A 24641-nucleotide genomic window follows, 5' to 3' on the forward strand; every position below is an offset into this window, starting at 1 on the left:
GGGATGCATCCTGCTCAAATGCAAATCCATGCTCTTTACTGGAGGAAAACAACTGGCCCGGAGCTGACCCCATGCTCCAGGGATGGAGCATCCAACAGGGACTCAGGACCTTCCTTGGAGCAGGGTGGGGAGATGCTCTCACAGCCCGTGGAGCTTGTGGGCTCTGGCAGGGGGACCCTTCTCCTCCAGCCCCTCTCAGTCACCTCCACAGCAGGGAAATCACCCAGGGAAGGGGGCAGTGGGGCTGGAGGGGAGGTCAGCACCCCATTCCACAGCATCCTGGGGTGCCAGGAGCACGGGAGACCATGTGGGGTGCTCAGGGGTACAGGGTGTCTGTGCTGGGCTTGGAGCCCCCCAGAATCCTAGAGGATGGGCTGGCAATACACCTGCAGGGGGGATAGCCCTGGGAATCTCTGGGGAGCTGCTTGAAGCTCTCGGAGGGAAATCCCAGCCCTTTCCTGCTGTTTTTCAATGCCCATTTGCTCCTAGAAATGCACTTTTGCCTGGTGGGCAGCAGGAGAGGACTTTGTGGTGGGAGCTGGGCACGGCTGGGGGGGCTTCAGGGCAGGAATTTGGGGCAGGGACCCCTGCGGCGGCAGCGTTCCTGGCTCTGCCTGCGCTCCCCAGCCCTGGCCTCCGCTGCCGGGAGCCCAGCAGCCCTCGGTCTGGGACACTGGCCTTTGTTTCAGAGAATAAAGTTAGCGCTGTTACTCAGCCTGTCGCTATTCCAGCAATTCCTGCCTCCACTTTCACTCGGCAGCGGGGAAGCATTCCTGCCTGGGGGCTGCCAAGAAAAATACGCACCGGAGGGACTGGGACTGGGACGGGGACTGGCAGCACCATGGTGGCAGGGGTGGCTGTGGGACCGCGGCTCCCCCGGGATGGGCATCTCACCCTGGCTGTGAGGTGGTGCCTGTCTTGCATCCCGCCAGAGCCCATTCCCAGCACGGGACACCAGTCACCCATCCCATCAATGTGACGGGTGGCTTGTGGTCCTTTGGTGATCAAACAGCAACCGGAGCACACGAGGACAAGGCGTGTCACCTCTGGTGTGGCCCAGAGGTCAAGTGTTATCGCCGAGTGCCACCAATTTCCATGGAAAGTTTTGCTGATGCCAGCAGGGCTCCTCCAGCCGCAGCCACATGGAGCCACAGTGGTTTTTTCCTGCTTGTTTTCTGCCCTTTACCTGGCGATAGGCAAAGCCAACAGCCTGTTGCTGGGGTCCCCCTGTCCCCAGGGACCTGCCAAGTCCTCGTGTGACTCTCAACTATCGCCCCGAGTGGAAAAAGGCAGCTGCCCTGATAACCCCTCTCTGAGGGGCAAAACAACCATCCTGAGCAAAAGCTGTGGCCTCTGCCAGCTCCCACGTGCTGGCTACTGACCGGCTGCCCGTGGCCACCAGGGTGTGTGGGCAGGGGCTGCGGGCAGGGGCTGGGCAGGGGCTGGGCAGGGCTGCAGATGATGCTGCGGTTGAGCTGCGGGGGCTGCAGTGAAATCGTAGTCTGGCTTTGCTGGCAAAAAGGACGTGGGAGCTTCCAGAGGCTGCAGTCTGCCAGGCTGGGGGGCTCGGCTGCAGGTTGCCTTGTCATGGCTGAGGACATCCAGCCTGTCTGCGGCAACTCCTCTTTCAGTTCTCGCTGTCAGGAGGATGGATGGTGTCTTGAAACTGAAACCCACCAGTGGTGGTGGCACCAGCACCCTCATCCTGCATCCATCCCTTCTCCTGCATGGGGGGAACCCTGATGGGGAGATTGAGGTACTACTAACCCCTGTCCTGGCCAGCACCTCCTGCCCACGCTGGGCTGGGGCTGTAGGACACATGGAGACTTGTGAGAGCCAAGAGCGGGTCCTTCTCCATCCTTTTTTGGGGGATGGACCTCTCCCCTCCTCACCCTCTCACCCCAGGGGGATGCCGGCATTGCATCCTCACCCCTTCCTCTGTAAATCCCTGGACAACAGACCCCCTGGCACATGCACAGTCCTAAAACCCACTGAAAATCCTTGTGAGCACCAGGACCCAACAGCTTTCATCTGGCCGACCAAGGACTCAGCCCAGGGCAGCACACCCGCAGCTGGGGCTCCGCGCTACAATGCCCAACCCGGGAACAAAGGGAGGCTGGAGGACGGGAACGTCCCTTCCCAGCCCCAGGGACATTAAACAAACCCCAAGAGACCATTCTCCCTTTGTCAGCCCCACAGGTCACCCAAGGTTTGATCTACAGCCCAGCACGGCAGATGGAAAAATTCCCGGCGAGGGTTTTGGATCAGGTCCCTGCCATTTTCTTCTGGCTGGGGAGCTGCCGGCAAAGCTGCCGGGGCGCCGCGTGCTGCGGTGCGAACCCCAGCAAGCCCTGCCTGTCCTTTTGAAGCCCCTCTGAAGTGGATGGAAGGGTTGTTTTTTTCCCACTCCCCCCCTTTCTGAAAGCTTTTAAGTCCTTCCTACATCTGAGGATAAAAGTTTGAAGTATCGCTGCCGAACCACAGGCGTGCTCATCAGCTCAAAGCCTGGAAACATCCTAAATTTAAGTCCAAGCTGCACCGTGGGCTCCCAGGGCCACAACCCTCCAAGCCCCCATCACCCACTCCGCTTTCAGCTCGGGATTTTAGCCCAAAACCCCGCTTGCTGCCAAAATTCCAGCCAAAGTGAAGCTGTATTCCCACTGGAAAAGAGCTGCAGTGCCCAAGGGACCAGCTGAGCCCGGGACACGCAGGGATCTGTATGGGGGAGGAATAGCCACATTATTTTCCTCCTACCACCCTGGCTTGTCAAAGAAGGTGGTAATATGCCCCAAAAAACGATGCAAAAGGTAAAAGCCGTACTTGGCTTTGCACAGCTGCAAGGTTGGCCCCTCCCCAGTAGAGCAAGGAACACAACATTCACGCTGGCTGCAGCTTATGCACTTTAGGAACCCGTCAATTTAGCCTTATAATTGCATTCTACCCCAAAAGCTATTTTAATATTGCTATCTCCCTCTCTTAGGCTTTTCCGATAACCCCAAAGTAATGTACATAAATAACACTAAATGTCTGTAATCTCCCGTCCTGCACACAGAGCCGGTGCTGGGAGAAAGCGGCCGGGACACAAAGGTTGCCGCAATCTTGAAATACCTGAAGAACAGGGCACGGAGAGGGGGATTTATTACCTGCTGTCTCGCTCTGCTCTGGCTGTGGCTGCCTGAGCCACAGACTTGCTGAGGAGAAATTAAAAGAATCCCACTGAGAGCAAATAACCCGGCCCCGCCGCTGCTTTTGGGGTGTTTCGGTGCTGTGCTGGTGGTGCAGACGATGCTGCGCTGCTGGGCTTGGGCTCGGAGAGATGGGAGGGGGATTTTCTGGGCTCACCTTATCCCACCGTGCTTCATGGAAAGGAGCTGATGCTGCTAGCAGGGTCACCGGCACCGGACTGGTGCACAGCAGATGCTGTGGGGCAGGATCCGACCTCTCCAGCGTGCACAACCCAGCATGAGTCTCACACAAGGTAGCCCCGGCGCTGGGCCATGCCGTGCCAATGCGCCAGCCCATGATGGACACGTGGGGTGGGGTGACAGTAGTGACCCACATCTCCCTGTCGCCTGCACCATGTGGGCTCGTGTGCTCCCAGAGCAGGACACAGCCCACGTGCCAGAACACACGTGTGCACCGGGGAGGGGGCTCGGTGCAGCTGGAAAACTCATCCCTGCTCCCGGGAGGGGAAAGGCTGGATTAGACCCCACCAGCCTGGGGCCAAGGGAGCGGGCTGGAGCCCAGGGACAACCAGGTCCTTATCTTGCTTGTCCTTATCACAGCTGGGTACACGTGCCCATCGCCATGCCGGGCACACGCTGCCCGCACACAGCTCCGGCCCCAGCCCCAGCGCACGGCTTGGAGAGGAGGAATCGGGCAGATGGGTATCACAAACCACCAAGTGCCTCATCACGTCGTTTTTCCAGCCCCGTGTTCTGCCAGCAGACAATTAAAAGGTCTTCCCTGGGTGTGACGTGTGGCGTGGGGACTCCCAAAGCCGCCCTGTCTGGTTTGGGAGGGCAGTGTTCCCCCAACACCCCCACCCGCTGCCAGCACCCCGCTCCAGGCTGTCCTGCTCGCACGGGTGGCCTGGTCCTGCCCAGGCTGTGACAGCAGGCTGGTGGCAGCCGCACCGCCCAGCCCTGCTGTGTGGCCAAAAAGGCAATTCCCACTGGGATGACACAAGCCCTGGCTGCGGGAGGCAGATGGAGTCGGGGTGCTGATGGTGTGCAGCCCTGAGTGTGTGCCGGCTTCTGCTGCACTCCATGTCCCTTCCCAGTGCCCAAACCCTTGTGCTGGCATTTCGGCTCTGCCATGCGGCACCTCCCGGCATCCCTTCCCACCAGGAAGCGTGGCTGGCTGAACCAGCCCCAGCACTCCCAACACCCCTGGAGCTGCAGCGTGACCTGGAGCCGCAGCTCAGGGCAGCCCTGGGTACTCCTGCCTGCTAAACGCCCTCTCCATCATCTGCAGTTTGCAGGAATTATCCAGCGCTCACGCTGCTGCTCCTGCCAAAATGCACCTCTCGTCCTTCCGGAGGGATCTGCCCGGTACATGGACTCGCCTGTGTGGAAAGCCCAAGAAAGCCTGGCTGAGGGCACAGCCACGCTGGGGGAGACCCCAGCCAGCATCCCACCGTGCCAGGGGAAGCCACCATGCGGGTCTGCCCTGCCGCCTCATCTCGCAGCCAACTCCTCCCTGGAAATGGCCCCGAGAGCACTGGCCCAGTGCAGCTTATCGAGCTGGATGGGCTCCCAGCCACCCAGCCCAGCCCAGGCTCTGCCCTGCACTGGAAGGGCACCCGCTCCCCGTGCACTCGCTCCCCGTGCACCCCAGACCCCGCTTCCCCCAGGCCAATGCCCCGCTGAGCCAGCTGCTCTCCCTGCACGGCAGGGCTGCATCGCAGCGCCTCCTTTCACCCCATTAATCCACCCGGACTCATCAGAGCGGCTCTCAAGCAGCGATAACTCATACCCACCAGCCAGCCAGGGCCGGCACGGGCTGCCAACGGGCAGGTGCCACTGCCACCTGGGCAGGAGGGCAGGCAGGGGCTGGCGGTGGGATTTCACGCCACCTGAGCTCCTTGGGTGTCTCAGCATCCTCCTCTTCCACAGGGGCGGTGATGGAGCCACCGCAGCCCCACAGCTGGCACGGGGAGCATCGCTGCATGGTCAGGTTTGCATGTCCCGCAGCTCAGGGCATGGCAGGAGCTAGGACAGACCACGGCGTGGGGCTGGGCTGTGGGGCAGAGCACTGGGGCAGAGCACTGGGGCTCAGTGGTGCCCCCAGCCCAGCCCAGGGCGAGGGGAGCCGTAGGTCTGGGCAAGAGGCAGCCCCCGGGGCGTCCCCCCCCTTGCAAAGAGCTGATTTAGTGAGGCAGGTCTGGCTGGTGGGGCTGGCCCCCCATGTCCTCCCAGGGCAAGGGGGGACACATCCAGCACTGCCGCCGTGCCTGGTGAGAAACCACAGGCTGGCAGGGCTGGGGGCTGGCAGGGCTCTTCCCTTGCCATAAGACAGGCAGCAGGAGGCGGGAAGAGGGTCAGGATTCTGGGAAAGCCCAGCACAGTTTTCCTTGTAGGCAGATGTGCCACATCTGGAACTCACCGGTGAAGCCGGATTTGGGTCTGAGTCCCATTCCAGGCGTGCTCAGACCCAGGGCTGGCTGATGCCGGAGCACATCCCGCTCTCTGCTCGCCGAGGGATGTCCTGACGCTGGATGCTGGCGTGCAAAGGGATGGGCTCAGCAGCGACGATGCTCCTTTTGGGATGCTGCAGGGAGGAGCAGGCTCCTGTTGGCAGCTCCACCGAGGAGAAAACCTTGCGCAGCCGATTAAGCTTTACCCCAAAGCAGCCTGGAGGCAAACGCAGGCAGCTGCTGGCCTGCACTTAGAGCAGAGTGAAAAAAACCCCAACCCAACAGCTTTGATCCCACAGCCTTTGGTGGCACGAGCTGGTGGCTAGGAGAAGCCCTGCGGCCAGCCCTGCAGCTTGCCGGGCTCGCCAGCCCCACACAGGGCTGGTGGTGTCTTTGCTGAGCTTGGGGGGCTGGGGGCAGTGGTGGGCACGCCCCCACGCCCAAGAAGAAAGAAGGAAAGGGAACGAGGCAGCAGCCACCAATGGGGCTAACAAGAGGGTGGATTTCCTCAATTATAGGGTAAAGCCAGTAATCCCGGCTTTCGAAGGTTTAAGCGAGCGACAACTGCTGTGGGATGAGCCTGCCTCCCACCCACGCGACAGCCCAAGAGCCCAGCGCCTTGGCTGTGCCGTGAACTGGGGAGCGGAGCAAACACGAGCCCCAGCACCCAAACACCCTGCAGCACCCTCACCTGCCCGAGGGTGCCTGGGCACCCGCTAAAACCCACCAGCTGCCCCGGGGGAGATGAACCCTCCAGCCCGGACTGTTGTGGCAGCTCGAGCTGGCAGCATCCCCTGTCACCTCTCCTGGAGGCAGGAGCCGGCTCTTCCCTGCTGCCGGTGGGTTTTGCACTTACCCGAGGCTGCAGGGAGCTGCCGGGGGTGGCTGTGCCATGGCGATGAGCAGCATGCCCCAGGAACTGGACACATCCCGGTTTCATGGGGGTCACTGCCCTGCAAGGGGCCAATTTCCTTCAGCCAAAAAGATGCCGTCCCTCTCGCTGGGGCAGGACGGCAGCGAGAGGGGCACTTGTGGAGCCAGATTTGAAACTTTGTCCTCCCCCATTGCAGCCCCCGTCATCTCCTGAAAAAGCCCCGAATATCTCTTTTATTCTCCCCATCCCAAGGAGCAAAAAAAGAGGAGCTTGGAGATAAGAAATTGGGAGGGACTGCTGAGCGATGCGGCTCGGTTTTGGCACCGGATAAACCACATTCATCCAGCTTGGAGCTGGCTGGAAAACAGCTTGTCCCCGTGGTCTCTCCTCCTTCACCTGCCCAGCCTGGGGTGGCCTCAGGGCGGATGGGTTGAGGTTGGACGTAAGGCAGCCTGCCTGGAGAAAACAAATCATCAACTGAATAACTACCGGGCAATTATTGCTATTAGCAATACCAACCGTCTCCAGTTCCCTGGGCATTAATGGGAGGTGGAGGGTACCCGGCCCAGGGTTAGGTCACCCGTGACGTGGGATGATGGTGAGGATGCGCTTACTCACGTTGCTCTGCACCCTCTGTCACGGGCAGCCCGGCAGCACCCGCCGAGCACGAGCCGGAATAGCAGCATCCAGCCCCAAATGGGCAGGTTGGGTTCAAAGGCCACCGCCTTCGGGAGGGCACGTTACAAAACCCTCGAGCTGCTTGTGGTGGGAGCAGCCCTGACACTGCAGAGGGACGCACATGCTCCACAGTCTCAGGGGGCTGTTGCCATGGGGAAGGGCTGTGACCCTCCTGCTTTCCCCCCATGCTCATAGGGATTTTTTGGACAGCAGCACTGCTCATCATCTCCTCGACTAAAACACCCCCAGGGCAGACATCAACCTTCCAGGGACCGATTCCTCCTGAGCCCCATTGCAGCAGCCAGCAAACCCCTCTGCAAAGGGGGATTTACACCCTGGATGCTCAGCCTTTGCCATCAGAGTACGCAGGGACTGTCTAGGGCTGGAGGGGAGGAGGAGCAGGGGAATAAACCGGCTAAACTCGTTACACTGGTGATATTTGAAAAGGGTGGTTAGTAAGTGGCATGTTAACATTATGTCCAGTCCTTAAGGAATGCATCCAGGATCCATTAGGGGAGCAGTAGTTAGGTGAGTCAGGCTGCGGACATGCGGATTTAACTGGGATTTCAAGCCCAAGCGACCTGTAATTGCGTATTAGCAGAGGGATGCTTAAAGTAATCAGCTGTTCCAGCCACGCCGGCCGGGTGGCTACAGGGGGGAGGGGAGGAGGGCTGGAGGGGTGCCGTGCATCCAGCCCCTCCTTGGATTACAAGGCAAAAATATAGGCCACGCAAACACCCCAGGGAACGCGCTGCTTGGTGGTTTTTCCTTTGAAGGCAGGGTGACACTGCTCTTGCTGAAGCTGGGGTTTGATAGTGGCAAGATAAGCAGGGTAAATATGCCGTGGTGGCAGGAGGGGGCAACGACCAGCCACCCCAGTGCTGCCTGAGCTAGTCCCCCGCAGAGCTACCCCGACCAGAGGCGTCTCCATCGGTCCCCAAAGAGAAACCTCCTGGCCTGGAAGGGGAGGTGGGAACAGCTAGGACTCACTAGAAGAACGATGTGAGCTCTTAGGAGTGAAAATGCATGTTCTCGCTTGTATGGGGAGAGAGATAACACATTACACATCGCCTTGCACCTCCCCTGGCACCGCTCCAGCCTAATGCCTGGCTCCAAAACCACAGTCCCACCTACGAGTCGTCTTCTCTCCTGGAAATGCCATTATTTCCCCTTGGCATCGCTGAAGGGACGCACAGTGGGTTGGGGTAGGGGGTGAAGGACACCCCATCCCCGGCCCATCTCACAGCTCAGTTGTGCAACAGCTCAAGGCTGCAGATTGACCTTTTTAACTCCTTCCCTAAGAAAACATGACTTTGCAACGGCTGTCAATCATTCGCCTTAATCACTGGGGATGCCAGCAGAAGATTTCAATCAAATTTGTCAGAGCCATCAAGTTTCTACAAGCTGAAATGGGTGGCCAGGCCTGGGGATCCACCCAGACAAGGGAGCAGCAAACCGACCGCAGTTTCCACCCAAGCAGCAGCCGGGCACTCGGCACACGTGCAGCTCGCTCCGGCTCCGGCCGACGCGGCCGCTCGCTCCTCCAGAACAGGAGCTGCAGGAAGAGAAAGAGCGGGGAAGAGCAGGCACCTGGTGAGCCGCTGTTAGCTTTCGCAAAAGCACGTGGGGTTTTTGGGGAGAGCTGGCCTGGTGTCTTAGGTGGAGCAGGCGAGAGGCTCTGCACGAGCTGATCTCTTCTTGCGGTGGCTCAGGAGGGAAGGGAACGCCTGAGCTTCTGATTTGAGGCTGGATGCAAGAAGTCAGAGGTGGGGGAAGGTGGATGACCCAGGGGATTCGTGGGGCTTCCCGCTGTGCCTCCTTGCCACTAGCCGAAAGGTCTGCACCAAACTGCATTTGCAGCTGCACGGTGCGAATGCCCCATGCACAGAACAACAACAACAAAAACAGCCTTTTAAACGCTCCTCCGCCTCCACACCAGCTCTAACATGAGCTGAAATCCTATTTGTGATAAAAAAGCCTGAACCAGAACCTCCAGCAGAAAGCAGCTGGGGCCAGGAGATAAGATAGGAGGGTTCAATGACGGAGCAGAAGTTGTACGCTGCACGTTTCTCACCATCAGCCTTCACCCCGGCAAGGCTCAGCTGCTCCCCGGGGCTCAGGACCGTGGCAAAGGGGCTCGAGTTTGTGCCATCCTCCGGCAGCTCAGCTCATTCCCAACCCCACTGCCACGGCCCTGCCGGGAGCAAACCGCCCTCCCAGTATGTACACATCAATGAAGCATTTGTCTCGTGCTTGGCACCAGGCGCCTGAGCACAAGGGTCCGTGTGCTGGATCGCCCAAACACCGCTATAAATGGCAAGAGGAGCCGCACAGACAGACTGTTCTCTCATTCTGCCCGATCTCAAATAGCAGAGTTAACACCTGCGCTGCCCCGGCGGCTACCGAGGAGGAGGGCAGCCGGGTAGAACCACCGGCGTGCTGCACGAGAGGCTAATTAGAGAGACCAAGGTACAACTTGAATGCCACGCTGGGTCTAGCTACCCCCCTGCACACAGACGGTGCCACCCCCAGCGCTGAGCCCCCAGCTGAAGGACAGCCCGAAGCGGGGGGGGGCTGGAGCGGGATGTTTCTTGCATTCTGAAGATTCAAGGCGAATTCCTCCCGTTTCGGTGAGTCTGGAGCTCAGCCAGATGTCCTTCCAGGAGCAAAGCTGCTGCGGGCAGGTCTGCAGATACAAGCACTGGAGGCGATCCTGCTGATACAACGCGGAACATTTTTGGATGCATCTCAAGGCATCGATCACCCACCAGCCCTTTGCAGAGGTGCTGCAGGGCACACGCCGCACAGGCTTCTCCGTTCCTGACTTTGGTTATTTGAGCTGGGCACTGCCAGCACGACCCAGACCAGTCTGGCACAGGCGTAACACTGGTGGTCTAAATATAGGGAGTTGCTGGGGCAGAGCCACGGCCACCCCAACACGCACCTTTCCTCGGAGCAAAGCTCCAGAGCCAAGGCTGAGGGAAGCACTCGGGCACCCGGCGCATGCCAACACGCCCGTCGCTAGAGCCCAAATCTCACCCACCAGATACTCGGGCACATCCCGACTTGCCCATCACCCTCTGTTCAAAGAGAAAAATAATGACAGACTACAGGCTGTGGGAAAATATATGGTGTGGGTTTTTTTTTTATTTGACAATTAACAAAAGAGGGATCCAAATCTCAGTTGTAAACATTGATAGCTCCTTTCTGATCACAACTAGTACTTTCCACCAACATCCTTTTGTATAGTCTGATCCGCTCCAACAATGACAAGCCAACTCTGTCAGGGCTTTTGCTGCTCTGCTCAGGGTCACAAATCCAGAGGCAGCTTATTCACCACAGCATCGACAGCCGTCGGCAGGACCGACCGCTGGCACTGGGAAGACAGCTGACAAGCTAAGCAGATACTCCAGAGCCGCTCCCACACCTGAGATGTGCTCAGGGAAGGCAGGAGCTTCGTGCTGGGTTGCGTGCCAGCAAGAGGCAAACAGCCCAGCTCGCTGCCAACAGGTTTAGAGAGAAATCAGCTCTGCAAAAGCAGAGTCCTACTCGAGCAGGCAATTACGGACACGGTCTTACGTGGTGCCAGCCCAGCAAAAACAACCCAGACCTGTTGGCAGAGGCAAGCTTGGCCCCAGACTGTGAAAGTTTGGAGATGCAGAGCCAGCAAGCTTGTCCCAAAGAGGGACTGGCACATCATTAGCTCAATTGTTGCAGCAGAACCAAAACTGCCTGTAGCTTGACAAGGGGAAGTGAAGCTTCATCTTAGGTTGGAGGGCACCCAGCTACAGGCAGCCAGCTTCCAGCCATCGCACAGGAATCCGGCCTGGACAGCAGCAGATCCAAGCTTTTTTGGGAAGATAAAGCTTTCAGAGCCTCGCACGCTCCCCTCTCCAAGAGCAACCCCTTTGCAGGTGGGTCAGCCCCACAAAATAAGCAAGTCTGAATTACTCAAGCAACCTTTTGCTGCTCATGACCATCAGCAGAGAATGAAGTCATGGAAAGCCAGCAGCAGCGGCGAGTCTCCCAGTATCATCCCCAGCAGCAGGGACCTCAGATCACCACCACACCAAGCCAGCTGCCCCATTGGGTCACCCTCCCCCACCAGCAACTTGAGGAGCCACCAGGAAAAGGGAAGATGCACAACACTAAAGAACAAGTGTTATAAATAGAAGCCTCCCTCAACCACAGGAGTGACCTGCCAACAGCTACACACATCCCAGCCGCTTCAGCTGGAGGGACTGAGCAGCCTGACCTGCAAGGAGCATTCCAGCAGCTCCAGAACCAGGATCTCTGCTTGCTCCTCTCCAGGCGACCAGTTGGTTCAGAGCCTGGTTCTTGGTGGGAGCAGGGTCAGCTGTCTCAACACCATGCTACCCAGATGGACAAGCAAATAAAAATAAAATCCAACAAATTTGAATACACTGTATTTATTTGTAACAGATTCTAAAGAATCTAGTGAGTCTATGTCAAGCCCATCGCATGACAGGTGATACAGGTGTAGGAAAAAGACATTTAAAACAAAATCAAGTGCCATTCAAGCTACTGGAATCTTCCAATTGCCCCCTCACAGGAGGCAGCACAGTATCACTGCAAGGTCTAGAAAAATTCAGATTCAACCCATTCACAAGAGTCCCACCACACACACTGTAAATCAAAAGTGCAATCTCAACATAAGTTGCCCTGTCGAGCTGTTGGCTGTAGGGAACCTTTTTGACATCTTACAGGAAGGGAGGGAATCTCAGTTTAGTGCGTTTATGTGTCTGTGGGTAAAGGGTACGCAGCCTGTAAAAAAGCATGCTACATCTCATCTATGTTCATCCAAAGTTTAAAATGGCAGAAAAAAAAAGAGAAAGATCTTCCCTTGAAGCCATGAAGGTGGCATGCTTAGGATCTCAAAAGCAGCCCTTAAACCAGTTGTACTTTGCACTGGATAAACCTCACGCTCCCCCCGCCCAGGGATCGGGCTCTGGGCACCAGGGAGGTACCAGGCTGTGGCAGAGCCAACACGCCAGCCTTGGCCGTGAAGGCAAAGCTGTGCTACGGGAAGGCAGTTAAACCTGTAATAGCTACATCGTTAGTGACACTTCAGCTCTGACTAGATAGGAAGCAAAGCTGGACCAATTTCAGGTTGGTTAGTTCATGTTAAGTGCAAGAGCCCCCAGATCACTCCCTCCCCACCCCTTATGCCCGCTCCACATCGCCCCTACCCCAAAAAAGGTAGCAATCTGGCTATACACATTCCGAGGATCTAGTCTTTATTAGAGCATTCAATCTGCCCAGCTATTACAGTTTTGTCACAAGAACAAAATAACCCCACAAGTTAAAGATACTCAAGTATGTCAGCCTCAGAGGAAGCACCACGAAGTCACAGTGTTCCCAGAGCAGCATCCCTAGGAAGCGCCTGCTTGCTCGCCCACCTCTCCCTCCGTGCATAGTTATTAAAGTCTGAGATGATGTTTCACGAGAATGGGCATGGCAACCCAGGCACCTCCGTGAAAAACTGTTTGTGCTCTAGACACTCAACAACTTCAAAGCCACACTTGACTAAGAGCCAAACCCTCAAGACACAAGAGGGTTTGTTTAGAGAAGACATACTTTTTTTTTCCTAAGGCCAACTGACTTTTACACACCTGCCCCCTGCAAGCTCCACTTCTAGCTAGAGAGTGAATTTCAAATGCTATCAGTGGCTCACATGTGGAATCACATAGCTGGGAATAAGTTGCTTCCGAAGACAGGACCTGCCAAGGGGCTGAGGGAACATCTCCAGCCACAGGAGGCTGGGAGAAGTCTGCCCATCTACTAGACAGACCCAGGCTCCAGCACAGCAACAGCTGGAGGTAACTGACTAGTGAACTAGTTGGTTTGTGCTTCAAAGGACAAGCCTCATCTTCCCAGATAACCCAGCTGGTCTCTGGCTTTGTGCATAAAAACCACACTGCATGCCAAAAAAAAAAGCAGCATTTCAAATTCCCCTAGAAAATACACAATTAGGTACGGTAGCCTGGGGCAGGCTCCTGGACAGATCTTCTGCCTCATCGTTTATGTACACAATTATTACATTTTGGCACTGCAGACTTGGGAGCTTGAGTAAATTCATATGAAGGTCCCTGCTGCCTTTTCTCCATAAAGCTCTGCACAGCATTTTTCACCATGCACTCCCCCCCACCCCAGTGTCCCCTGTTTTAGGCATTTACATGTAGTCATTCCAAGCCCACCCCCATTTATGCAACTCCACTTTGACAGCTATTTGCTACAGCTGGTCCTTCACAGGCAGCAAGCCATGCCAAAAAACCTCAGCGACATGTAACCTGCAAACCCATTCCTGCTTCAGCAAGGTTACTAGAAATGATCTTATGACCCTCCCGGCCCCCCTCCCCCCAACAGAAACATTTTTCTCTTTGAACATCCCCACTCAAGCTCTTGGGATGTCAACCCCCTGCAAAAAAAAAAAAGAGGTTTACAGTACAGTTGTGTTTATATTGTTACAGGCACTTAAACAGGATTCTTTGGTCCTTCAAAGGAATTAGCCACTCTGGCTTCTATCTTCAGAAACCACAAGTCTGCACACCCATAACACCTCCCGCACTAAAAAAAAACCACAACACAATTCAGAACCATTTCAGGGCAGTGCAGCTCTACCTTAGCGTAATTCTACAATCTCCCCTCACACAACCCCACCCTCCCCCATCGCCTCCAGGATTCAATAAGCAATCGAGTCTTCCCATAAACATCCAAGTCATCTAGTTTCCATCACACTGCACTTCCCATCACAGTGTACAGCAGACAGGCCTCATTCCAACAACCCCAGGAACAAGACACTCAAGCAAGAGTCCAGGAAGTTTCCTCTTGTTGCAGTTCTAGGAAGGTTGGTTCTTTCCATTTTGTCACCCCCCCCCCCTCCCCAAGGCAAGGAAGTACCTTGGAGGACAGACCCTGAAGTTCATCCTGGCTCAGTTACAGGGAAGCCACGTTGGGTAAGACTGATTGCAAGGCAGGAAGGGCTGCACGTGGGTGACATAGTAGTTGAAGTTTATTTCACTGACATAAGGAGCTGGCTGGTAGTAGCAGGTAACGTTTGTGACCGTGGGGATGATGTTCTGCTCAGCCAGGACTCTCACAGCCAGCATGGCAATGAGGTTCAGGGTCTGCCTCCTTTCGTGTCCCATAAGGCAGACTGTGCTCTCATTGACCACCCTGTGGAGGGTCATCAAATAGTCATATCTTTTGCTCTCCATCCCAACAAAGTGGCTCTGAAGGTAGCACTCCAGCTTCCTCTGCTGCTCACCGATGTCAGAGAAGTCTATGAAAAACCTGGAGCACATGTATCTCTGTAGTGCCTTCATATCAACTTCTGATTTAGGCTTAAACCCCCTCACCAAAAGGTTGCAGTATTTCAGAAGCCCCCCACCTCTGATCTCCTCTGGGTTCCTCGTGGCGATGACCCTGTTCCGGAGATGGTCCATTGCCTCCTCAAAGTCCCCGTACATGCTCTCCCCAGTGACCGTGGGGTGGAAGTTCTCCGCCATGGGATTCTCTGAACACTCCCCAAACAGCAGGAGCGAATCCAGGATGATCTGGAAGGAGTCCACACTGAACTCGAACTGCCGCCTGAGAGAGTCCACAAATTTGAGTTCCACATTCTTCCCGCTGTTGTTGGAGAGCGATATGAGGCTCCAGCGGTCTGTTTCATTGCATACCTTCACCAGCTTCTGCACATACGCCTCCTTCAGAGTCATGGGGGTGATCTTGTCTTTGTTGACACCTTCTGGGAGGAAGTCAAGAAGGCAATCCATGACCACATCTTTAACAAGCTGGAAGACATCTTCAGTCTTCAGATCTACGCCAAAGATGAGATCTAGGTCTTTGTACCCCAAGCCACTGTCTTGATGCAGAACATGACTAGCTGCTGAGCCATTCAACCTTACATTATGGACTGCGATTCCTTTCTTCTCCAGGCGACTACGGACAACCTGAGATATAAAGAGAGTCAATGAGAAGCACGAAATCATTCTTGAAGCAGCCTGGTTACAGCAGCAGGATTCACTCCCTGCACTTATATGGGTCACTCCAGTGCAAGACAGTGAAATAAAATGCTAATCCATTAGAAATAGGTCACTTTGGAAGGCATCCAGAGTCTGGCCAGCAGCTGGGGGTGGCTCTCCTTTACTTATTCCCTCACATTAGAGGGTTCTTACTGCACATGAACAGCTGTTTCTGCTTCCAGTACAGCTGTTTGCTCTTCCCTTCCTTCCCCCCCCAAAGCAGAGAGCTTACCCAAACCCATTCTCTGGGCTGGTCCCTGGCCCCTTCACCCCCCTCCACGGTTGCAGCCAGCCTTCCCAACCATCCAGCTAGGACCTGCTGATCCAAAAAGGACTCCAAATACAACACGGCAGCACAGTCTGCAGCAGTCGCTGTTGATTTAATCAGGGTGGCTCGCTCCTTTTAGCCATCCCCTTTGCCTGTCAAGATTCATTAAAGGCAAATCAAGATGTCAGGACTGCTCAAAAGCCCCAGCCAGGCGTATGCAAGTTCATGTCCTAACTAGTAAGTGTATCCTAACAATTTCCAGTGTGTCAGAGCTTCGTGCTGAACTTGGCATGCTATCAAGCACAAGAGGCAGCTTTCATCTTACGGGTGTTACTCCAGCGATTTTAATGCTGCCTGCTCAGTCCTGGCACACCCACCAGTCCCTCCAAAGCTTTGTTCATTTAGAGTGAAGCTGAATCACTTGCCTGATTACTTAACATGCAGGAGGCTGAAATAACCCCAAGACCATAAAATAAACTATCTGGACACCAGCTTGTAATTTGAGTTTAACTGAGCTCAAAGATCCCAGGAAGATTAAGCTCACATCTTCCACCAGAAGCTCTTCCCATCTCTCATCCTGCTTGCATGTTTATCTCAGCAATTACCCCCTGTCCAGGGAGTCCCAGCTAGCCAGCCGGCTCACCCAGTGCTTGAAGCAAGGCTAGAGCTTGAAAGAGCCAAAGCTTGGGATACAAATGGACAAATTATATCCCTAGAAGCCAGTCTGGCTGGGCTATTCAGCCCTGCGAGGCTGTCCTAGTTTGAGAGGCCCCACTAGAAGTCAAACCTCTATCAGAGGAGCCAAAACCCCCACTTGGGTGACATGGCCCTGAGCAGACAGTTCTGGGGGACATCAGAGCATTGCAGCTCCAGCTATAAAACTGCCCCTCCACAAGGTCTGTTTAGAAACAGTACATGAAAGGCAAAGGACTGCAGTATGCCACCCCCTCAGCACATCAGGGACCTCTTGGTGACCAAGCTGAGGGGCTATGCCAGCGAGCTTCTGCTGCCCTTGCCAACAGAAGATATCTTGGTACAAGTTGATGAATGTCTTTAAACTTGGAGGTTGTTAAATCTCATGATGCAGCTTCTCTGCTGGCGTTTCCCCTATTACTCCTGTGTGCCCGGGCTCCTTGCCAACCCAATGGTGACAGTCACATGTCAGGCAACAGTTAACCAGTGAGCTATTCACCATCAGAAGTCCCAAGTCCCCAACAGCACATCCAACTCAGCCATGAAAACAGTTGTTTTCAGCGGCAGATAGTCTGAAAACTGAATATACCCCTAGTAGTGACACAGGGTTATTCCCCCTTATAGAACAAACATCACGCAGCGATCCAGGAGAGCTCCTGGTTGTGCATTTGTTGCCAACAGATCAGTCACTGGAGTCACTCACCCAAGGCACAGGTCCAGCACTACTTGTGGAGCTAAGAGTTTTGTGCTATTAGGCTTAGAGAGACAAGATATAGGTCACAAAAGTGTTAGATGCACAGCTAGGACCAGTGCTTGGAGAAGATCTCATTCCAGATTAATTTCCTGGCTCCAAAGAACATCTGCTTAACCCCTTTCAGGGCACAGCTCAGGACCTGCAGCATTTCAGACCCATAAGCTTCTTCAGGCTTACTGGAGCTGCCCAGGTTTACAGGTGCAGCCTGTATGTATGTAGAAAGGGGGGGGGGGGAATAATTCAACTGCTCAAATCAGTCTTGTCCCAAATCACCCAGAAAAGCTCCAGCCTGCAGAGCACCTTGCTGCTTCCCCGAGCGCAGCAGCCTGCCAGTCTTAACCTGAAGCACATCTCCCTGACTGCAGCCAGTGGGTTCAGGTATGTGTTTTCCCCAGAGGGTTGGATATTTAGAGGGTTAGGCAGCTGCTGACCTGCTTCCCAAAACAGCACCTCACGTTACGTGTGGTTCAGATAATTGACTCTGACAGCCAGGCAAGCGCAAACCCTGCCTGCGTCCTGACCTGCCGCTTCCCACCTCCCACAACAACAAGAGCACGCAACAAATAACTGCCTTTTAGGTTACTTGTTTCAGATTAGTCAGCCCTAAATACAGGGTCTGCCAGCGCGGTTGGTCAGAATTACAGCCCTCAGTTATTTAGTGTTTGAAGTTGCTAGTGGCAACATCCTTTTCAGCAACTCCGACACCTTCAGTTTCGTGGAACCAAACAGTAATAAGTGGTGGAACATTTGATGCTGCCACCGCACCGGGTTTTAACAGCGCCGAGCTTCACTGGCCTTGCACAACCCAAGGGCAGTGCCCTGACAGTAGCTCCCGCCTGCCGTTCAGGTTAAAGCTTCATGCAGCCAATATTTAGCACTTCTGCCCCCAACAGATGCTGCAGGGACTCGAGGAACTTGCCATCAGCTGAGGCTTTCATACAGCCCAGTGTCTTTCAAATGTCACCTCTGCATTTTCCAGGCTTAGGTAGAAATGTTTCTCAAGCAGCTGAGGCTTCAAAATCCCAGTGATTAGTTTATTGTGAAAGCCAGTTTGGTTTTAGCTTTGTGAATAGCCTTTTTAATTAGAAGCTAACATGCCCGATTTTACATTTGATGAGTCATTACTGAGGAATGAAGTTGCCTCCCAAAAATGAATATGCATCAGCTTATTCGAACTACATTGTTAGTTTAATATTAAACACAGTTATTACTTTATGGTTAAGCTAACAGGAACTCTTTAACGAGATGAAGTCTCAGGCAGACTCTGGAGGATATGCTCAGCATGACAGAATCAAAGGACACTGACATTTGATCTAGCATTTAAATTAATAACCACCTCTCCCACCACACAAGCCCAACATGTCCACCAGCACGAAGCCATTTCACAGGAGCAGCTCCCCCACGCTGTCTCAGCCCCCCCCCCCCCTATTTCACAGCTCTCAGGGCACCAAATCAACCCAAACCCAGCAAGAAGAGGGCGGGAAGAAGCAAAGCAGGATTCATGCCACAGCTGCGGCACCTCCAGGGATCGGGCATGAATTTTAAACGCATTTGATTATTCCCCACCCCCGCCAAGAACGGTGTTTGCAGCAGGGTCCTACCAGATGCACCCTCCTGCTGCAGGGGGGCAGGCAGCAACCAGCCCCCCCAGCACCCCTCCCAGCGTTACCCCCCCGGGGGGGACACCCCGGAGCGCTGCCCGTGGGGGCGGAGGCTGCCCGGCCAGGCTGGCCCGGGGCCCGGCCACCGCCGCCTCAGCATTTTTATTTTCTCCCTGACCCCCCGCGGGAGCAGGGCAGAGTCCAACGGGGCAGCGGAGGGCGGCCAGTGTCATCCCCCCGCCCCACGCATCCCAGGGGGGGCAGCGGGGCCTGTGCCTCCCCTCCCCCAGCACTGCCTGTGTGTCCCCCAGCCCCAGGCACCAGCCAGGGCCTGTGCCCCACCCCCCCGAGCCCCAGGCACACCGGGGGGCCAGCGCAGCCTGTGCCCCACCACCCCAGCTCCAGGCACCGGCCGGGGCCTGGGCCCCCCCCTCCAGCCCCGGGGCCCAGAGCAGCCTGTGCAGTTGCACCCCCTTCAGCTCTGGGCAGCCCCCAGGGTCTGTGGCCCCCCACCAGCGCCGGGGCCCAGCGCGGCCTGTACCACCCCTCTAGCCTCAGGCACCCGCCGGGGCCTGCACCACCCCTCCAGCCCCAGGCACCCCCGGGCCCAGCGTGGCCTGTGCCCCCCCCCTCCAGCCGCAGGCACACGCTGGGGCCTGTGCCCCCCGGGGCCTCACCTGGACGATGGTGCGGGGCCGCACCGAGAGCGTGGGGAAGTTGCCGCGGCCGTGGATGGGCACGGCCTCGCCCAGGATCTGGTCCAGCCGCTGCACCTGCTCCCACGTCAGGACGCTGAAGCGGCCGCCGCGCTGCTCCGAGCCGCCCGGAGCGGGCCCCGCTGCCGCCGCCAACATCGTCCCCCTCGCGCCCGACCGGCCACCGGAAGAGAAGCCCAAGTCACCCGGAAACGGCCCGGAAACCAGCCGGAAGTGCCGAGTTCGGAAGGGAAACAGGAGGAAAATTAAAAAAAAAAAAAACCCAAGAAAAAAAACCTGTTTCTGAGGGGTGCTGCCCGCGGGGCGGAGGCGGGGAGGCGCGGTCGGTGCCCGGAGGGGACGCTGAAACGAACGGGCCCGCACCGCTCCCCGCCCGCCACCGGCTCCGCCGAGCGATGCGCTCGTCCGCGCCCGCCGCTACCTTATATAGTGCCCCCGGCCGCGGCCCCATTGGCCCGGCCCCGCCGCCAATCCCGGCCCGGTCTCGTCGCCTCTCCGGCGCTTTCATAGGTCCAGGGTGAAAAGTGGGGCTGGGCTGGGCGCCAATCAGAAGGGGCGAGTAGGGAAAGAGGCGGGGAGAAGGGCAGACGGGGCGGGACAGGCCGGGGAGCCCCGCCCCTCCTACGCAGCCCCCGGCGTGCGGGAATCCCGGCGCTGATTGGTCAGGACGGGGCGCGCCTTAAAGGGACACCCCACTCGTGCCCCATTGATGCCCCACTCGTGCCCCATTGATGCCCCACTGATGCTTCATTGATGTCCCACTGATGCTCCACTGGACCCCCATTGATACCCCACTGGTGGCTCACTGACCCTCATTTGTACACCATGGTCTGACGCCCCGCAGCCCAATGCCCCCCTGCCTGACATGCCCAACCCAGGGCCCTCTCTCCTTGGCCAGCAGCCCCCCAGGGACCCACCCACCAGAGCAGGGAGCTCTGGCACCCAGGAGACACAGGGTCACACCGCGGGTGACCCCCCAGGGTGATGGAGCCCACAGCTCAGAACGCTGATGCCGGGTGTTCCCAGCCCCAGGAGTCCAACCCCAGCCCCTAACATCTACCCCATGGCCCAGCTGCCAGCCAAGCCTCCGCCTCCTCCTCGGGCCAGCCGTGTGCCAGCCATTTCCTTTCATCCCAACAATTCCCATCACTTTAAAAAGCTCATTCCTCAGCGGCATTTAACCCTGAAGACATTTCCAAGAGGCGCCTCCCTGCCGAGCCGGTGCCTGATGCCCCGCGGTCCCATGGACGGACGGGCATGACTCCAGGCTCCGCAGCCGCACCTGCCGCTCCCATTTCCCCCATTTCTGATCAGAGCTGGGATTCATCCTTAAAAGCCGCAAGTCCTGTTGGAAGATGAGCCAGCACTGGTTTATTTTTACACCCTTGCAGGGATTTATTGTAAGAGCACCCCTGTAAACCCCCAAACCCTCAACCTGGGGCATTTCACCTTGGGGAGGCCGTTGCAGAGCTCTTCCAAGCTGCCAGGGCTGTCTCCCAAGGCTCAATGGCATCAGATTGTCCTCTCCTGTATCCCAGGGCTCTGCCGCTGGAAGCTGGTGTTGGCTGTGGAAAGAGTGGGGGCAGCGATTTGGGTTTGGGGAGAAATGGGGTATTTGGGAGCATCCCAGCTGGGGCTGGAGGGGAGACAAGGCAAGGGGGTGCCCCAAGCCCTGGTCCCCCCTGGAATCCTCCCTACCCCATGATGCAGCGACAGCCAGAGCGGTGCCCCTGGGGGGCTGGAGCCCCCTCTGCCAGGGCCTCTGCTTGGGGACGCTCCTTGTGCCACAGCGTTTTGCTCTCTGGCTCCTGCCGGCATCGTTGTGTAGCTCTGTTGGGCATCTCTGTCGCGATTAAATGCTGCTCCTGGTTACTCCCTACGAGGCTCCACATCAGGGCGCAGGAGGAGAGGAGTGATTTCTTGCCGGCAAGTGGTTTTCCAAGGACTGTGATAAAAAATCAGGCAGCTGCCTCCTGTTGCAAAACTCCTTTGATCCTGTCAGCAAAAGAGCTGGATCAGGACGAGTTTCCTAAGACACTAAAAGAGGCCAAATGGCTTTAGGAATCAGGATCGACCCCGTTAGCCCATCCTGGGGGTCTGACCAGGATAGGTTTGGGTGCAGGAGGAAGGGCTGCCCGGGTGCTGAGCACCCCATGGGCAGAGCGGTTTGGGGGACCCCACCAGCTGCGACACCCCTGGGCAGTGGGGCAGGATGTGGCCACAGAGCCGATGGGCTGAGCAAGGCACTGCAGATCCTGGGGGGCTGAGCCGGTGGCGTGGTGACAAGCTGGGAGATAGACACCAGCGCTGCCTGGGCCAAGAGGGACAGGCGTACTGAGGGTTCCAGAGAAAACATCGGCCCATTAAAAAAAGCTGACGCGCTCCAGCCGGACTGGCTGAGCTGCTCCTTGACATCCATCACCAAACGATTATCCCAAAAAGCCGCCGCCGGCGAACGCAGGGCTGAGAATGGCATCGAGGTTGTTTCCTTCCAGCTCAGCCAGGGCCAACCTGGGCTTTGTTCGTTTGTTTTGTTGGCAATTAAAGAATAATCACCATCTTGGGGTGAAACACGGGCGGAACCTGCCTCCCGGGTGATGGTACAAGGGTTGCAAAGCCCCTCTGGGGTTGTGGGGTTGGCCAGGGGCTGGGGGGACAGGGGCTCAGCGATTCCCACTTACCCCATGGAGCTGGGGCTGGCAGCATCTTGGTTCTGCTCTGGGGACACTGGCTTCGCCCCACTGTGAAATCACCTGGGACAGAACCGGGACGTGGCCCAGCATGTGCGTGGGGAGGAACTGGGCACCCCACTGCCAGAGGCATGCAGAGGGGCAGGGGCTGCCAGGAGGGTGGATGAGGGGCACAGGTGGAGCCTCGCCATCCAAACAGAGCCCCCCGGGGTGTTGGGGACCTTTTGCAGCTCTGAGCGCCCATCACGGGCTGCTCAGCAGGGGAGTTGGGGGAAAAAGGGCTGGAGGAGCTGGGGGAGCGGGGCAGGGGGTGAAAGCACAACCTGGAGGTGAAGAGAGACCTCGGGGACTCCCTGACCCGCGTGGGACTGGCTCCGTCCCACCCACCATTAAGCAGGGTGTGTGCCAGCTCTCCGAGCAAGCAGGAGGGACCAAGCCCTTCTCCCAGAGCCACCAACGTCACCCAGCATCGCCCCGGGGGAGCAGCAATGCTCCCCATCAGGGTGAGGGCATTCCTCCTGCCTGCTCCCGCAGCAGCTGCCCCCAGCATCACCACCGTGCACACGCCAGCAGTGTCCCAGGCTGTCCCTGTGCACACACCGCCTGTCCCTGTGCCCATGGCGGCAGTCCCCATGCACAAGGCAGCTGTCCCATGCATGTACCAGCCACCTCTGTGCATGCCCGGGCTGCCCCATGCACACACACCAGCTGTCCCCACACTGACACGAGCTGTCCCCATGCAGATACCAGCTGTCCCCGTGCATTTGCTCGTGTCCCCGTGCATACATGTCACCACCTCCATGCAGGTGCCAGCTGTCCCACGCACATGTGCTGTTGTCCCCACACCATGCCACCGTCCCCATGCACACGCTGCCATCCCCCTGCCTGCTGTGGGTTTAGGAGGAGGAGCCCTTCTCCGTGGCCATGCCCAAACCCTTCCTCGGCAAACACTGCTCACATCCACCATCCAGCCCCGCTTGCTCCCACACAGCCCGTCCCAGAGGTGCCACCACTGTGTTTGTGTCCCTGCACCCTCATGGCTGGGGCACCCGTATCCCCAGGGCAGTGCCATCAGCTGCCTCCGTATCCCTGAGTGCCCACAGTTGCCCAAAGAGGCGGTTTCCCCATGCTGGCCACAGCAGGGTTGAATTTGGCACGGCTGCATGGTGAGCACCCGCCTTCACTGCCCAGCACAAGGGGTGTCACTCTGCTCCCAGCCCAGGGTCCCCGTGTCACCATCCGGTACCCCCAGACTCCACTACATCCCCAGCTGCCTCCTGGAACTAGTGATAAGTGATGACGCTGGGACGCTCTCGCCCCAGTGAGGGCCACCTTGGAGGCCCTGAGATGAAAAGGAGCGCAGGGTGTTATTACTGCGAGTGACACAGAGCTGGGGAATGGCACCTGTCACCTCCCCTGGCTGCTGCAAAATGCTGCCCAGGGAGTGTGGGGGACACACAGCACTGCTGGGGCACAGGGAGGGGGACACAGCACCGATGTGATGCCAGATGGGGCAGGGACTGAGCTGCCCCCATGAAGCTGCCTGGAGTGTCATCGCCTGGGGACATCCCTGTCCCCCAGTCCCCCTGTGGGATGAACAGTAACCTGCCAGGCTTGGTGGCTTCCCGGTGACACCACATACTGTTCTGTACGGCATAACTTGTGCTTTTAAAGTGGTGGCAAGGGATGACCCGTCTCAATGCCACTGATCTGAGCCTGGTAGGGAATGCAGCTCATCACTTTGCTTTGGGTTTTTGGGCCCCAGGTGACACCTGAGTATGGCTGTGGGTGGTGGCAGCTCCGGCATGTCCTGCCCCATTGCCCGCCAGCTGCTCGGCATCGCTGTGCTGGCCGCCCCGCTCATGGTCCTCTTGGGAAAGCCGGGGGGCTGGCCAGGAGCTCCGCTTTGGGTGGCTGCTGAGCCCGCAGCCGGTGACACTGGCGGGGATTTCATGGCCTTTCCCAAGTGGCCTCGGTCCTTGCTGCCCAGGCAGTGGTGCGGGGCCATGGGGCCATCGCTCCCCGCCCCCCCCCCCCCCCCCCCCCCCCCGCAAGCCCAGGCTTCGTGCTGCACCACGCGGAGGGAAACTGAGGCACAGGGGAGCCCAGCGTCCCTGGCTGGGGCACTTTCCCGCAGCTGCAGAGGCAGCAGCTCTTTCATCCCCACGGGTGGGGGTTATGGGAAGGGGGACAAACACCTTGGCACATGCGTGTGCAGGGACAGGGTCATCCCGCTCAGGGTCCCTCTGTTTTCCCTGTCTTTGGTGCCACCACCATGGCCCCAACACGCTTTAGGAGGGGGTGGGGTGAGCTGGGCACTGGGGGGGCATGGGGGGGTTGCACGTGGGGAAAAGGCGTCGCCGCCAGCACTGTGGGGCCAGGGGCACATGCCAGGACCCATCCACGCCCCCAGCCTCAGCACCGCGTGTGCTTTGGCAGTTGCTCAGCAGTGACAGCCCATCCCTGGAGGGATCATGAGTCCTCCCTCATTAAAAAAAGTTACTCACCCTTTAAGACAGAAACAAGAATATCCTGGAAATGCCTCGGTTTGGTGAGTTCTCACATTAAAGGTATGACTGAAATCAAGAGGGTGGCTGCACGTGACACTGGCTGGAACGTGGGGCAGGTGAGATCCTCGGGCAGCAGCCTGGGGCTGCCGCATGCTCCTGCTTTCCCCTCCGTGC

The 24641-nt window shown here is 57.4% G+C and overlaps 1 protein-coding gene across 1 annotated transcript; it reads right to left on the reverse strand.

Annotated features, from left to right (window-relative positions):
* Positions 1–11604: 11604 nt before the first annotated feature.
* TENT5B (terminal nucleotidyltransferase 5B) lies at positions 11605–19677 on the reverse strand. The gene is made up of 2 exons (XM_040587399.1): positions 19229–19677; positions 11605–15163 (listed from the first exon to the last, which is right to left on the reverse strand). Exons 1-2 carry the CDS (start codon positions 19403–19405, stop codon positions 14144–14146), a joined length of 1197 nt encoding a protein of 398 aa, XP_040443333.1. The 5' UTR covers positions 19406–19677; the 3' UTR covers positions 11605–14143.
* Between the last annotated feature and the right edge of the window lie 4964 nt (positions 19678–24641).

Source organism: Falco naumanni, chromosome 3 (assembly GCF_017639655.2).
Source record: "Falco naumanni isolate bFalNau1 chromosome 3, bFalNau1.pat, whole genome shotgun sequence".
Taxonomy (NCBI): domain Eukaryota; kingdom Metazoa; phylum Chordata; class Aves; order Falconiformes; family Falconidae; genus Falco; species Falco naumanni.

What these genes read in the sequence shown, in the direction of transcription:
- TENT5B (XM_040587399.1), bottom strand. Translation starts at nt 19,405, where the DNA reads ATGTTGGCGGCGGCAGCGGGGCCCGCTCCGGGCGGCTCGGAGCAGCGC. An exon ending in GGCCCCGCACCATCGTCCAG is followed by an intron (nt 15,164 to 19,228) that starts GTGAGGCCCCGG and finishes TTTATATCTCAG; the next exon opens with GTTGTCCGTAGTCGCCTGGA.